General features: G+C 41.4%; 1 protein-coding gene across 1 annotated transcript in view; it reads right to left on the bottom strand.

The window, feature by feature from the left end:
• BABAM2 (BRISC and BRCA1 A complex member 2) overlaps positions 1-14,095 on the bottom strand; it is a 341,856-nt gene that overhangs the window by 31,411 nt on the left and 296,350 nt on the right. The window contains 1 exon segment of the mRNA XM_030557316.1: positions 12,166-12,319. Within this exon segment, the coding sequence (XP_030413176.1) occupies positions 12,166-12,319 (154 nt within the window).

Here is a 14,095-nt window from a genome sequence, read left to right as displayed (position 1 = left end):
TCTGGTCACCAGTAATCTTTTTAGTGTAGACTGAAGCAAAATAGGCATTAAACACCTCTGCTTTCTTGATGTCATCAGTTATTAATTCTCCTTCCCCATTAAGTAGATGACCTACACTTTTCTTTGTCATTCTCTTGCTCCTAGTGTATTTAAAGAACCTCTTCTTACAGCCTTTTATGTTCCTTGCTAGGTGTAACTCATTTTGTGCTTCAGGGCTTAGCTACACTGGAGAGTTGCAGCGCTGGTGGTGGGTTTACAGCGCTGCAACTTAGTAACTGTCCACACCTGCAAGGCACATCCAGCGCTGCAACTCCCTGGCTGCAGAGCTGGCTGTACACCTGGTCTGCTTGGGGTATAATGATTGCAGCGCTGGTGATGAAGCACTGCTCATCAAGTGTGGCCACCAAAAGCACTGTAATTGGCCTCCAGGGTATTAGGAGGTATCCCAGAATGCCTGCTCACAACAAACCGGAAGAATGGCTGAACTCCGAGCTCCCCCGAGCCGCTTATCTAAGAAACAAACACAGCTCCTGTTTGCTCAATCCAGCAGAGGCAGGCAGGAGAATTACTTTGGAAGGTTCACAGCTGTTTGCTTGAAGAGAGAAGTCACACAGCAGAGGGGGTGGGGGGAGTCCGTGTTGAGCAGCTACTTATGTGGTCTGAAGTCTATTTAGGAGTGCATAATTTGCATTTAGTGAATAAGAGAGGGGTGGGGGAAGGGTTCGAAACTTTTAAATTGATTGCAGGTTGGTGATGTGTATGTTCCAGTTCTTAGAACTTGCAAGGCAGGGAGCTGACAGACCCAAAAATCCACTCTCTCTCTCTCCCCCACGTTTCCCCTCACCCCCCTCTTTTGAAAAGCACGTTGCAGCCACTGGAATGCTGGGATAGCTGCCCACAATGCACCACTCCCAACAGCGCTGCAAATGCTGCAAATGTGGCCACACTGCAGCGCTGGTAGCTGTCAGTGTGGCCACACTGCAGCGCTTTCCCTACACAGCTGTACGAAGACAGCTGTAACTCCCAGCGCTGTACAACTGTAAGTGTAGCCATACCCTTAGTCTTTCTGAATTTATCCCTATTCTTGTGCTATCTCTTTTGTACTGCTCCTTAGCAATTTGTCCCTGTTTCTACTTTTTGTAGGATATGTGAATCAGCAAAACAAACTAAAACTGTTATTTATTTATCTGGATTGATGAAACATGCCTGTCTGTACTCTAGGCCGGGGTAGGCAACATATGGCATGCATGCCAAAGGTGGCACAAGAGCTGATTTTCAGTGGCACTCACACTGCACGGGTTCTGGCCACCGGTCTGGGGGGGGGGCTCTGCATTGTAATTTAATTTTAAATGAAGCTTCTTAAACATTTAAAAAACCTTATTTACTTTACATACAGCAATAGTTTAGTTGTATATAATAGACTTATAGAAAGAGACCTTCTAAAAATGTTAAAATGTATTACTGGCATGCGAAACCTTAAATCAGAATGAATAAATGAAAACTCGGCACATCACTTCTGAAAGGTTGCCAACCCCTGCTCTAGGCAAATGTGTAATATAAAAGCTATAAATTTGACCAAGAACATACCTTAATCATTTAACTAACCAACATTTCAAATCCGAGTACCCATCTAGATTATTAAAACCCAGCTCCACCCAAATCCAGGCACTTCATCCTGCCCTCTCCTCTTTTCAAAAGCCCAGAAAAAAAACTGGGCCTTGCAGAAATCCCTGGAGACAAACACATAGGTCTTCACTTAGATTTAGCAGTCTTGAGTGTGTCCTTTTAGGGAACCCCACTATCTGTTTATCAAATCAGTTGATCAATGGTATTTTTAGAGCACCTATCTCTATAGTATATAAGAGCAAATAATGCTTATTGCCCAAATTTTTAAACATGACATGCATCCAACGAAATGGGTATTCACTCATGAAAGCTCATGCTCCAATACGTCTGTTAGTCTATAAGGTGTCACAGGACTCTTTGCTGCTTTTACAGATCCAGACTAACATGGCTACCCCTCTGATTCAAATTTTTAAAGTTAGCCTACATAATGTTCTAACTTTCAATAAAATGAAACAGCTTACGTGAAGTACTCTTTTTATATTCCAAGTCTGCCAAACAAAAAGCCTTATTTTGTGGATATCCTTATCGATAAAATATATCTACAGATAAATTAGATATTCTTTCAGTAGAAATAGATTCTTTCCTCATCCATATTTCATTTCACACAGTGTTCTGTGTTCTTTAATACTTGTTTTTCTTTTCCTACAGTCAAAGCTTCAATGATAAGTGACCAGAAACAAGTATTCCAGCCCTCCTATCTTGGCTGAAATCCACATAATGCATGACAGCACTGAAAATCCCTGGCAGGCACCTCAGAAGCTAACATACCATATCTTAAGTGTCAGACTTAATTAGCCAAGAAGCCACTTTCAAAGCTGTACATGAAAAATGTGATTAAACTAGAATGACTTTGTTATATGTATTGTACGATGTAGTATATACACCCAGAGCGTATTATCTTGATTTGAAATGCTATTCTGTTAAAAAACATCTTCCTCATTAATGCTTAGTTTAGTAATTTGCTATTTTTGCCTATAATACTGTATCTTACAATTAAAAATGGTTCTGGCATTAAGGTTGCCCTATACAAAAACATAATATAATGTATTACAAAGAAGAATGTTATCATTTATGCTTTAACAAAATATTACTCCCTTCCTCCCTATTTACCTGCCTTCTTTTTATGTATAATTCATATCAGAATGCTGCCCTGTCAGTGACTATGAGTTTTGATTTGAAGAATCATAAAACTGAATTAACTCCATCACGAATCTTACACAGCTGGGTCATTTTCTATGGCTATGTTAGAATTTACTGGCTCTTTGAGGCTCAGGGAGAAAGCCCATCTGGGGAAAATAAAATCTGCCCTCAGCTGATCCTTGGAAAGAAAACCCACTACTTCTGTTTCTACTGCAAGGCTTTAGCCAAGACCAGCAAGAGGTTTTTTTTTTTTTTTTTTTTTCATAATTACTGCTGTCAAAGATGGTTCCTGGGACCCAATATTGAGAGTGATTTTTGGTGGATCTTATGTTTTTTTGTTTTGTTTAGTTCTGTTAAGTGTGACTGCAAATCATTATCACCACCAACTGGATTGCCATTAATGCACATGAAGATAATGCTTTGGATAGTGAGTAGGTAAAACACCACAGTTGTGGTTGACTTGACCAGACCCAGCTAAACCCACTTTAAGCACAAAGTACACATTTAGTACACATCCAGATTTAGCAAGCTTTGGAAGTAAAACCAAAGAAGCATGAGGTATCATACAGAAACTTCAAGCTGTAGGATGTAATATATACATTTGGTATTCAATAGCAGATGTACCTTGGAATGCCTTTCATGCAGTGAGAGCCTTCATACAGGGCAATCTTTACAAGTGCCTGGACAATACAAAGTAGAGAACAATAGCAAAGGATATATAATGCTAATATGCTCTTGAAGGATGATGAAGACTGGTGGGGAAAGGTGTGTGTCTTCATGGCTCTAACTTTTTTTCTTTGGGGATTGTGAATATTTTTTAACCATTTTCTCTTTAATTGGCATGCCTGGTAGAGAGTCATTTATTGCAAGACACAGGATTCCAATGCATGCACTGCTTTGTGAAGGACATATTAAATAATAATGGATGACCAGGTTTCTAAATGTAACTTATCATTTGTTGCTGCAAATCGTAAGTTTTAATAAACAAAAAGTTCTGACAGACGATTTTAGAAAGGATGATTGGATGTCAGGATTATTTGGAATTTTCTCAATTCTTGGGGTTCTCTTCCACGGTACAGAAAACTTACCTAATATGTTGTGGTGCATCCTGGAGTTGTAAAGCTCAGATGCATAATATTCCATTATTAGTATTTATGCAGTGCCATGGGCGTGTAGCTAAAGTACATCTCTTTTCCATTATCTTCATTGATTATTACCTTCCTTCCTCCCTCCCCCCTCTCATTTTACATTTTTAAACTTTATTATAATTATAGTTTAAATATAATACAGACACACACACAAGATCACAATTGGATAGCTGACGTGTGGATGTAGGAAAACTGATTTTTAAAAAATCTACCGTTAAAAGATCCTGAGTGGATCTAAAACAATCACTTGAATGTTTGTGTTCAGAAGGTATTTTTTTTTCATGGAACCCCTTTTATTAGCAACTTGGGAGAAGACTATATTACAGATTTAATTCTTCCCTATAATCTTGTACTGTGATGTTTACTTGTGTCCACGTAAGGGTAGGAAATAAAAATTGAAGAAAATTTTTCATGAATTGTAAATACTAAACTTTTTAAGGTGATCCAAAGTATCATAGATGGAAACCAAGAGTTTCAGGGTACTAGCGAAGACTTTTTTTAAAACAGTGTAAAGAATATCAATAGCTATTTTGTCTAAGATGTGGACAGCCCTATAATTGACTTAATACAGAAACACAGGACACAGGACTGGAAAGGACATCCTGGGTCACTAAGTCCAGTGCCCTGCTATTGTCACCATATAATACCAATCATAAATTTCTCAAGCTCCATCTTAAAACTAGTTAGGTCATTTGCCCCAACTCCTCTGAGTGGAATGCTGTTCCACAACCTCACTGCTTCTAATTTCCAGTTTATACCCATTTGTTCTTGTGCCAACATTGCTCTTTAGCTTATATAGCTCTTGTCATTCCTAGTGTTTATTCTCCTCATGTATTTTTAGCAAGCAGTCACAACCCCTTTCAACCTTTATTTTGCTAGGCTAAACAAGTCAAGTTTTCTTAGTCTCCTCTTATAAAAGTATGAAGGCAGATGAGTTGAGACACGGGCTGATGTCGCTACATGAAGAATGGTTGCTAAAACAAATGTATGGAGAGTCATTCCAAAATGTATTACAAAAAGCTGGAAACCACTGGTTGAGCACGTAAGCCCCACTCAAGCCTGGACCCATATAGAGCATGCAAGGGCATGTAAATCTGTAATGCAACATTAAGCAAACACATCAGTGAGTGGGTGGATGGCAACAGTATTATTCAGAAACAAATTTTAAGGAACACATTGTTTTAGTCAAGTCGGAAAGAGCACAGAAACCCTGAAGTATGAGTATTTATTGGGATATGGGTTTTCCACTCTTTTGCAATTTTTGATAAGTAAAATACTTAGTTAGGCTAATACTAGGATAAAGGACTAAATTCAGCCCTAACCTGCACTCCCTGCAACACCACTGACAGTCATGGGCTGCACAGGGTGCAAGTCAGGGCAGAAACTCAGCCAGAATATGTCTAACAACTGAACATAATCTGTATAAACAAACAAGCATTATTTACAATATTCCTTCATGAAATCCCAGGCTCAGAGTCTGCATGTTCTTTAAAGACACAGTTCATGCACACTTGAATGCCTACTTAAGAAAAAAATCAAGAGCTTTCCCATGGAAACTACAGAGATATTTTGTTTCACGTGTACTGCACAAACACGGATGCTAGCTTTCCACAATGCACTATACGTTCTTATGCTAGCCACATATTTTTGGATGTCTTTGGCACACTTTTAGACAGATGTCTCACACAAGTTTAAAGGTTTGTCTATTCTGGGGAAATGTGTGTTGTTTTCAAATGTGCTAACATACATGTTTGAATTCAAACGCTCAAATACACCTTAGCCCCTAGCGTAGAGTCATGTTAAAAATGAATTAGCTGGTTGTGGTAAAAATGTGTTAGCTGGTCCTAAGGCTTGGGCCACATTACGAAATGTTACCATAAAACATGCCTTTGTTTGGTACATGTTTCTTTGTGTCCACACTTACTTTTGAGTCCTGGTGGTAAAACTCTAACTTTCTGTTGGTCTAATTAAACCATCTCCCTGAAAAAATATAAGCCCTCTATCTGCACTATTCCACTGCTACAATATCTGTGTGGATCGTGTATTACCTATGCCAGTAAAAACAGTCCTCTGGCAACAGTCCTACAATGCCCCTGTCCCTGTGACAGTGACCCTCCTGATCACCATTCTGAACTCTGTTGTCAAGGGGTCACGCGGACCAGACCTCCTCCCCCCAAACAACACTTTAAAACACCATTTTGAAAATGCATCTCTTCTGCAAGTCCACCTCAGAGCACACAAATATGAACATCCTGCGTGGTCAGGAAAGAAGTCTTGGATTTCCTCAGCCTGTGGGGAGGAGTGCAAGCCCAGATGATGAATAACTGTGCAAGTAAAGATGTCTATTTGGACACTGCAGAGGATGTGCAGCTGGGGCACAACAGAGAGGGGCATCAATGCTGGGTGAAGGAGAAGGAACTGCAGCAGCAGGACAAAAGCCAAGGGAGGCTAACAGAAAATCTGGGACTGCCCCACATATCTGTCGCTTCTATGCAGAGTTGGATGCCCTATTTGGTGGGGATTCTACCATCACCCCAAAAAGAGGTAGTGGACACTATGTGAGATCCTGAGGAGGGAAGCCCAGCAGTGCACAGCAACAAAGAGCTTGTCAAGGACATGGATGCAGAGGATACTGACCCAGTGGAGAGCCAGTCAGCTGAACTTGACTCAGTTAAGTCCTGAGGAGGAACTCATTATGCACTTTCTCTGACCACCCTTTGTTAATGTCAGTGAAATCTTCCTGGTGATCCACTAATGCCTGCACAACCTTGAAAAGTACCACTTTCTGTTTAAGTACTCAGCCAGAGGGGTGGGGGTCGGCAGGCCAGGATCAAGACATGCATTTCCTCTATCACTCCACCACAGTTTGGGAAATCCATTGCACTGAATCAATCTATTATTTCCTGCACATTGCCCAGAGTCACAATCCTATGCAGTAGGTGACAATTAATGGGCTTGCACACCTGGATGATGACTGTCCCCACTGAAGACTTTCCAACGCGAATCTATAGCAATCTAGGGTCGCAAGCTTCCACAGCGTGATTGCTACCCATTTCCCACTGTTAAAACAGCTCTCATTTCCATGTCTCTGCACTGAAAGGCTGGGGCAAGCTCAGCACACAACTCCAGAAATGTGGCTTTCTGCATCTGAAAGTTCTGAAGCCACTGCTGAGCATCTCAGATTTGCATAATGATCCATTCCCAACAATCAGTGCTTATTTCATGGGCCCAGATGTGCTGTTCCACTGTGTGTAGCTGGTCAGTGAATGCCTGCAACATCAGGTGACTTTCATTCACTGTCTGCATCATCCATTCCTCCTCAGTTTTCTCATTTTCACTGCTGCATGCCTAGCCTCCGTGATTGTTGCTGATGGTCCACAAATAGAGAAGAAGCAGATGCCTGTCTATAAAACTGATATGAGAATTCCACTGATCTGCTTGGCATCCACGTTTTTGCCAGTGAGGTGGCAGACAGATTGAAAACTGGCACAATGAAACGGTGGGAATTTTAGAAAATGGTGCGAAAGAGAAGATTATGGCAGGAACAGAGGGAACTTAACCTCAAGGTCCCACAGTTCCCTGAGAGGAGTGCTGGTTTCTCACAGTACACTTCCAATCGTCGCAGAAAGCTGGACTGTGGTGTGGGGCACACTGGGATGCCTTCTTGTAGTGCAGAGCACTTCTTCTCCGATACAACCTCTCGACGTGAAGGTGTGCTGCACTGGCAAAGGCAGTCGAATATGCACATGCTCTACTGGAACTGCAAAATTGACAGCTATATGCTGGCAGAAATACTACAAATAAAACTTTCTAGTATAGGTGTGACCTAAGTAACCTTAGCTAACACATCTTAACCTGGTTGTCTTTGTCTACACTAGATGTTACATGGTGCTTAAAACGTATTAATTAAAACATTATTCATTTTTCCAGTGTAGACAAACCCAAAGAGAGAAACTGCTGCTCTTGGGACATTTCTTTCCAACAGTGTATTTTTTTTTATCTGGTCTGCCCACCCTGCAGGAGGCAGTAAAGTCAGCATTCACTCTCACAAACGTAGAGCTATAAACAGCAGCTTCTCTCTCCCTTTGTGCTTACAGGTGGAAACCCTAATTTTCTCTCTTCCCCCACCTGCTCACACTCTACTCCCTCTACTGTATGTATTTATGTTTAATCTAATTCTGCTTATATGCAAAGACTCAGAGGTGACAACGTCTATAGGTGATACTAAAGGAAAATTATGCAGTCGGTGCTTTTCTAAAGGACTGTTAGAGCACCACTATATTTCAGGAATGGGGATTGGGCAGGGAGGTTCAACTTGCATGTGCTGATTTATATGTAAGTATAGAGCAGACAGAGTGTGTGTTTGTTTACACCTCCCCCCACAAAACTAATGTATTGTCCAGTACAGGCATGAAATAACTCACAATGATGCTTCCGAGTTATATTTTTAATTCTTTTCAACAAAAGATCTACAATATTCTGGCACTTGCATAGCCCCGCTTGTCAGTCCTTACAAACCAACTCAATAAAAAGAAAATACATTTAACAGGAGATAGTGCTCCTAAAAAGTCAATTATTATAAACAAACCAAAACACATACCTAGTGCAATATGTCATCCAGAATCCCAAACGCTACTATTTGATATTCTCCATATTATTTAGGGCATTATAAAACTTGCATGTGTTTCAGATATTCACTGTTTACTTCTACCCTTCCCAAGTTATAGTCTATACAACCATGTGCATCATTCACCTGATTTTTGCAGCTGAGCTATTTTCCTTTGACTTCCTTGTTTATGTGCCCTTTGTTAATTCATTTTAATCTTTCGATTCTGATGTTCAAAGCCCTTCATTCTGATAGGCTATTCTATTTACATATTTGATGTCTATATGTAGCCCAACTTGTACTCTAAGTTATTGCTGTTTCAGCATTTCTACAATTTGTAAAATCTAAGTATAGGGCCTTTCCCCATATAGTTCCTTCTAGGTGAAATTTGTGTTGCTTATTCATTGGCTCACTTTTAAGTCTTATTTTAAACATTATATTCTGGTTTATATCCCTTCTACACCTTTGTGTTAATTCTATGTTGTTTTAGTTATAGCACTTTGGCGCTTGCAGTAAAGTAAAGCAGTAATTAATTAACATGAACACTGTACTATGTACCAAGATATAAATGTCTAAATTATACTTAGTTATGCTTGAATTTGTAAATACGATGACTACAATCAGAAACTCCAGCCAGTAGGAGCAGGTGCAAAGCAACCCATTGCTACACTGGAGGGAGAGGGTAAAATGAGGCCACTGGTCCCCTCAGTATCCCCCAGACCCAGAACCGTGCAGAGGAGACCCTCCCATACTCTGGGGAAACAGGGATCCAGGTAGTGCCTCTTGGCCAATTTGCCATGTGGCTTTGGGGAAGGAGTGCAGACTCTCCAGCTGATAGGAGAAGCTAAAGAAGCAGTCAAAGCAAGGAGATTCAGGCCTGGTCTACACTACGTGTTTATACTGATTTTAGCAGCATTAAACCGATTTAACGTTGTACCCGTCCACACAACAAGGCCCTTTATATCGATATAAAGGGCTCTTTAAATCGGTTTCTGTACTCCTCCCCAACGAGAGGAGAAGCACTGAAATCGGTATTATCATATCGGATTAGGGTTAGTGTGGCCGCAAATCGACAGTATTGGCCTCCAGGCGGTATTCCATAGTGCACCACTGTGACCGCTCTGGACAGCAATCTGAACTCGGATGCACTGGCCAGGTAGACAGGAAAAGCCCAGCGAACTTTTGAATTTCATTTCCTGTTTGCCCAGCGTGGAGCTCTGATCAGCATGGGTGGCGATGCAGTCCCAAATCCAAAAAGAGCTCCAGCATGGACCGTATGGGAGATACTGGATCTGATCACTGTATGGGGAGACAAATCTGTTCTATCAGAGCTCCGTTCCAGAAGATAAAATGCCAAAGCATTTGAAAAAAATCTCCAGACAGAGGCAACAGCAGGGACTCAGCATAGTGCTGCATGACAAGCATAATGGAAAGCCAAAGAATCAAATAGATGCTCATGGAGGGAGGGACGGGGTACTGAGGACTCCAGCTATCCCACAGTCCCCGCAGTCTCCAAAAAGCATTTGCATTATTGGCTGAGCTCCAAATGCCTGTAGGGTCAAACACATTGTCCGGGGTGGTTCAGGGTATAGCTCGTCAATTTACCACCCCTTCCCTCCCATGAAAGAAAAAGGAAAAAAATCATTTCTTGACTTTTTTATATATCACCCTATGTCTACTGCATGCTGCTGGTAGACGTGATGCTGCGGCACTGAACAGCAGCATCCTCTCCTCTCCCCTTCCCTCCCCGGTGGCAGACAGTACAATATGACTGCTATGCATCATCATCATCAGCCCGCGAGTGCTCCTGGCTGGCCTCAGGTGAGGTCGGCCGGGGGCGCCTGGGTAAAAATAGGAATGACTCCTGGTCATTCCCAGTAGATGGTACAGAACGGCTGGTAACCGTCTTCATCATAGCAACTGGAGGAGGAGCTCTATCAGCCTCCCCCTTTCATGTCTAAAGAAAAGATTCTGTACTGCCTGGACTATCATAGCGCAGGATGCTGGGCTCCTCTCCCTTGCACCGTTTAATGTCCTGCCTGGCCTATCATAGCAGTTGGAGGCCTCCTCCCCCTCATTTTATCTCACTAACAACTCAGTGTTTCTTATTCCTGCATACTTTATTACTTCATCACACAAATGGGGGGGGGAACACTGCAACAGTAGCCCAGGAGGGTTGGGGGAGCAGGGAAGCAACGGGTGGGGTTGTTGCAGGGGCCCCCCTAGAATGGCATGCAGCTCATCATTTCTGCGGGATCTGACATGGAGTGGCTGTGCTCTCTAGTACACTGGTCCTCTAGCACACTTGCCCCATATTCTAGGCAGGACTGACTCTATTTTTAGATACAACATAAAGGAGGGAATGACCCGGGTGGTCATTCCCATTTTTGTCTTTGCATCCCTGGCCGACCTCAACCAGGAGCACCCATGACAGCAGCAGACGGTACAGAACGACTGATAACTGTTATCTCAATGCCAATTTACAATGGCACGGCAGACGGTACAGAACAACTGATAACCGTCTCTGCTATCTTGCAAAGGCAAATGAATGCTGCTGTGTAGCGCTGCAGTACCGCCTCTGACAGCGGCATCCAGTACACAAACGGTGACAGTGACAAAAGGCAAAACGGGCTCCATGGTTGCCATGCTATGGCGTCTGCCAGACCAATCCAGGGAAAACTGACGCGAAATGATTGTCTGTCGTTGCTTTCACGGAGGAAGGAATGAGTGACGACATTTACCCAGAATCACCCGCGACACTATTTTTGCACTATCATGCATTGGGATCTCAACCCAGAATTCCAATAGGCGGGGGAGACTGTGGGAACTATAGGATAGCTACCCACAGTGCAACGCTCCAGAAATCGACGCTAGCCTTGGTACATGGATGCACACCACCGAATTAATGTGCTTAGTGTGGCCACATGCACTCGACTTTATACAATGTTTTACAAAACCGGTTTATGTAAAATTGGAATAATCCCATAGTGTAGACGTACCCTCAGAGAACTTTCCATGGTTGAACTGGATTTTCTCTGCTCTGTGTTGATTGGCTCTTTGCTCCACCCATTCCCTTTCCCATCTTTCAGTATCTCTTCATTTCAACTGCAGTCCACACCTGCCCCTTAGCCTCGTTTCCCCAGCCCTGTCTCCCTTACCCCATTCTATTCAGTGTTTCTTCCCCTTCACTTTTATTTCTGTTTAGCGTACCCCTTGCTAACGAAATCCACCTAAAAAAACTGTGGAATGAATATGACATTTTCTGACTTCAAACTGTAGACTCTGCTTGTGTGTGACACCCTTCCCTCCAACCCTGTGTCTGTCTTATCTATTCAGGGGCAGGACTAGATGCTACACTGTTTGCACAGTGCCTAGAACAATGGGGCTCCACTGGTTGGTCTTTTGGCAATATAATAATAATTGATTATTAATAATAAAATATAAACATGTAAGTTACGTTCAAATGTGTGAATATTAAGACTGCATTCAGTTCCAACACAAAAATAGCCAAGGAAAACACTATACAGAAACAGTGTCACATATCAGAATGTCCAATGCATACAGATAAATCTATACTCTAATACTTAACAACACTTGACCCTCTAAGAAATGAAACTTTTGGTATTAAATGATAGTCTGACTTACTTTGCTCTCTTGGCCATCTCATTGCCATCCCAGCGTGGGCTGTAAGGGTAGTTTTTCTGGGCCTGGGAATACAGCTGTCCACTGTTAGTGAAGTGATAGACTGATTGAAATGTTAGAGTTGGCTGGTCTCGAGGAAAGTACAGAGGTAGGTCAACTGCAAAGACAGCAAAAGAAAAAGATGACATGAAAAAGACATCTTTTCTTGCTTTCATCTTTATTGTGAAATATATCATTTCTACCTATTAACTCTAAACTCAGGTTAAGAAATGTACCTAACCAGATCTTAAATGAAAAAAGTAAAAATGATGGGGAATTCTAATATCTCTTCTTGTACTTTCAATAAACCTGGATTATATTATGTAGATGTCTGACTCGATTTACGTTTACTAAAGTATTTTATTTTACAAAGCAAATGACACATGGTTTTATTGTGCATTTACAGGTTAATCACAGTATTTCCACCAGTTCAATCTCTCTCTCTCTTTTTCTCTCTCTCTTTCTAACGCTTAATCCATTAAAGTCTGTGTTTTTCCAGATTAGTTTCTACTTTCAGGAATGTTAATACACATTCTGTTTTGCGAAATAGAGCAACATTGTACTTTTATAGAACCTTTCATCTGATGAGCTCAAAGCGTTTTATCAGCCATAATTAATCCTTACACTTTGCCTGTGAGAGGCAAATATTATTAACCCATTTTACAGATTGATAAACTGAAGCCCAGAGAGGTTAAGTGACTAATCAAGGTCACATTGTGAGTCACTTGCAGAATCTAGAACAGAACAAAGGGATCCCAACTCGCAGTCATCAGTATTAAGCAAACAAACAACCTAAACTACAAAGTCATTGATATCAGAAATGTTTTACTCTTAAGTGTCCCCAGAATTAGATCCTATATCTTAACTCACCTTGCTTATCACCCAAAAGGAAGGAGGCCATCTCAAGATTAGTCAGGTCTGTTAGATCAACAAACCAGTCTACAACAGAGAGTATTCCAGAGGCTCTTCAATTTGTAAAACTTAACCTTTTAATTGCCAAACATATTCTTAGAATATAACATTTTCCTGGGTCTTCTTTTATATTCGGTAGACTTAAAAAATCTCCCTAGTTGGTTTTAAGACGTTTACTCATACATCAATCTCAGTATTTACTTTTAGGGCCTGATCCTGCATCCACTGAAGTCAATGGCAAAATCTGCATTGTCTTTAGTGGTACAGGATTTGGCCCTCAAAGCATCCCACACTATTCCATTTAATATCCCAAAACGACACATTCCACTAACCCTAAGAGACAAAAGAACAAATTCTCATCAATTCAGTTTTGTAAGACTGCAGTTCATTCATGGGAACTTGGGACCTCAGAAATCTTCATTTGTAACTTCACAATTCTACCTAATGAGATGTCAAGGATCCTGACTGAATAATGTCAGATGTAGTACCAAAAGAGAAGCCAACCACTGACTGTAAAATTGCTGAGAATAATAGCAACTAAAAATGGAAAACGCCTAGTAAATCAATTATCCCATTTCTATGTCAGAGCAGGATTGTTTCCTCCAATATATTTGCTAGTGCTCTGTGCATTCTATTTTTAAATATTTCAAGATATGTTGTTTCCACCACTTCCTTTGAAAGCCTATTCCACAGACGATGATAGAGCAATCTCAGACAGATTTTCTGCTAGTTAGCCTAAATTTTCCTACTCTTTGAACTGGACAAGCCTTATTTCCCCTATGCTCCAAATCAAGCCTGCCAACCCCCCAGTCACTCCCTTCATATGCTTATGGTAATGAGGTACACAAAACTTAATGAGGTACTCCAGCTGTGGTCTCAGGCTAAAGCAGATCAGTTGAAGTACTGATGTCTGGCCAGTTCAGTGACCCAGTGTCTGAGTTTTATGTTGTGATAAGGCCAGGGCTGCCCAAAGGATTCAGGG

Source organism: Gopherus evgoodei, chromosome 3, assembly GCF_007399415.2.
Source record: "Gopherus evgoodei ecotype Sinaloan lineage chromosome 3, rGopEvg1_v1.p, whole genome shotgun sequence".
Taxonomy (NCBI): domain Eukaryota; kingdom Metazoa; phylum Chordata; order Testudines; family Testudinidae; genus Gopherus; species Gopherus evgoodei.
This window is presented reverse-complemented; position numbering and strand designations above follow the sequence as displayed.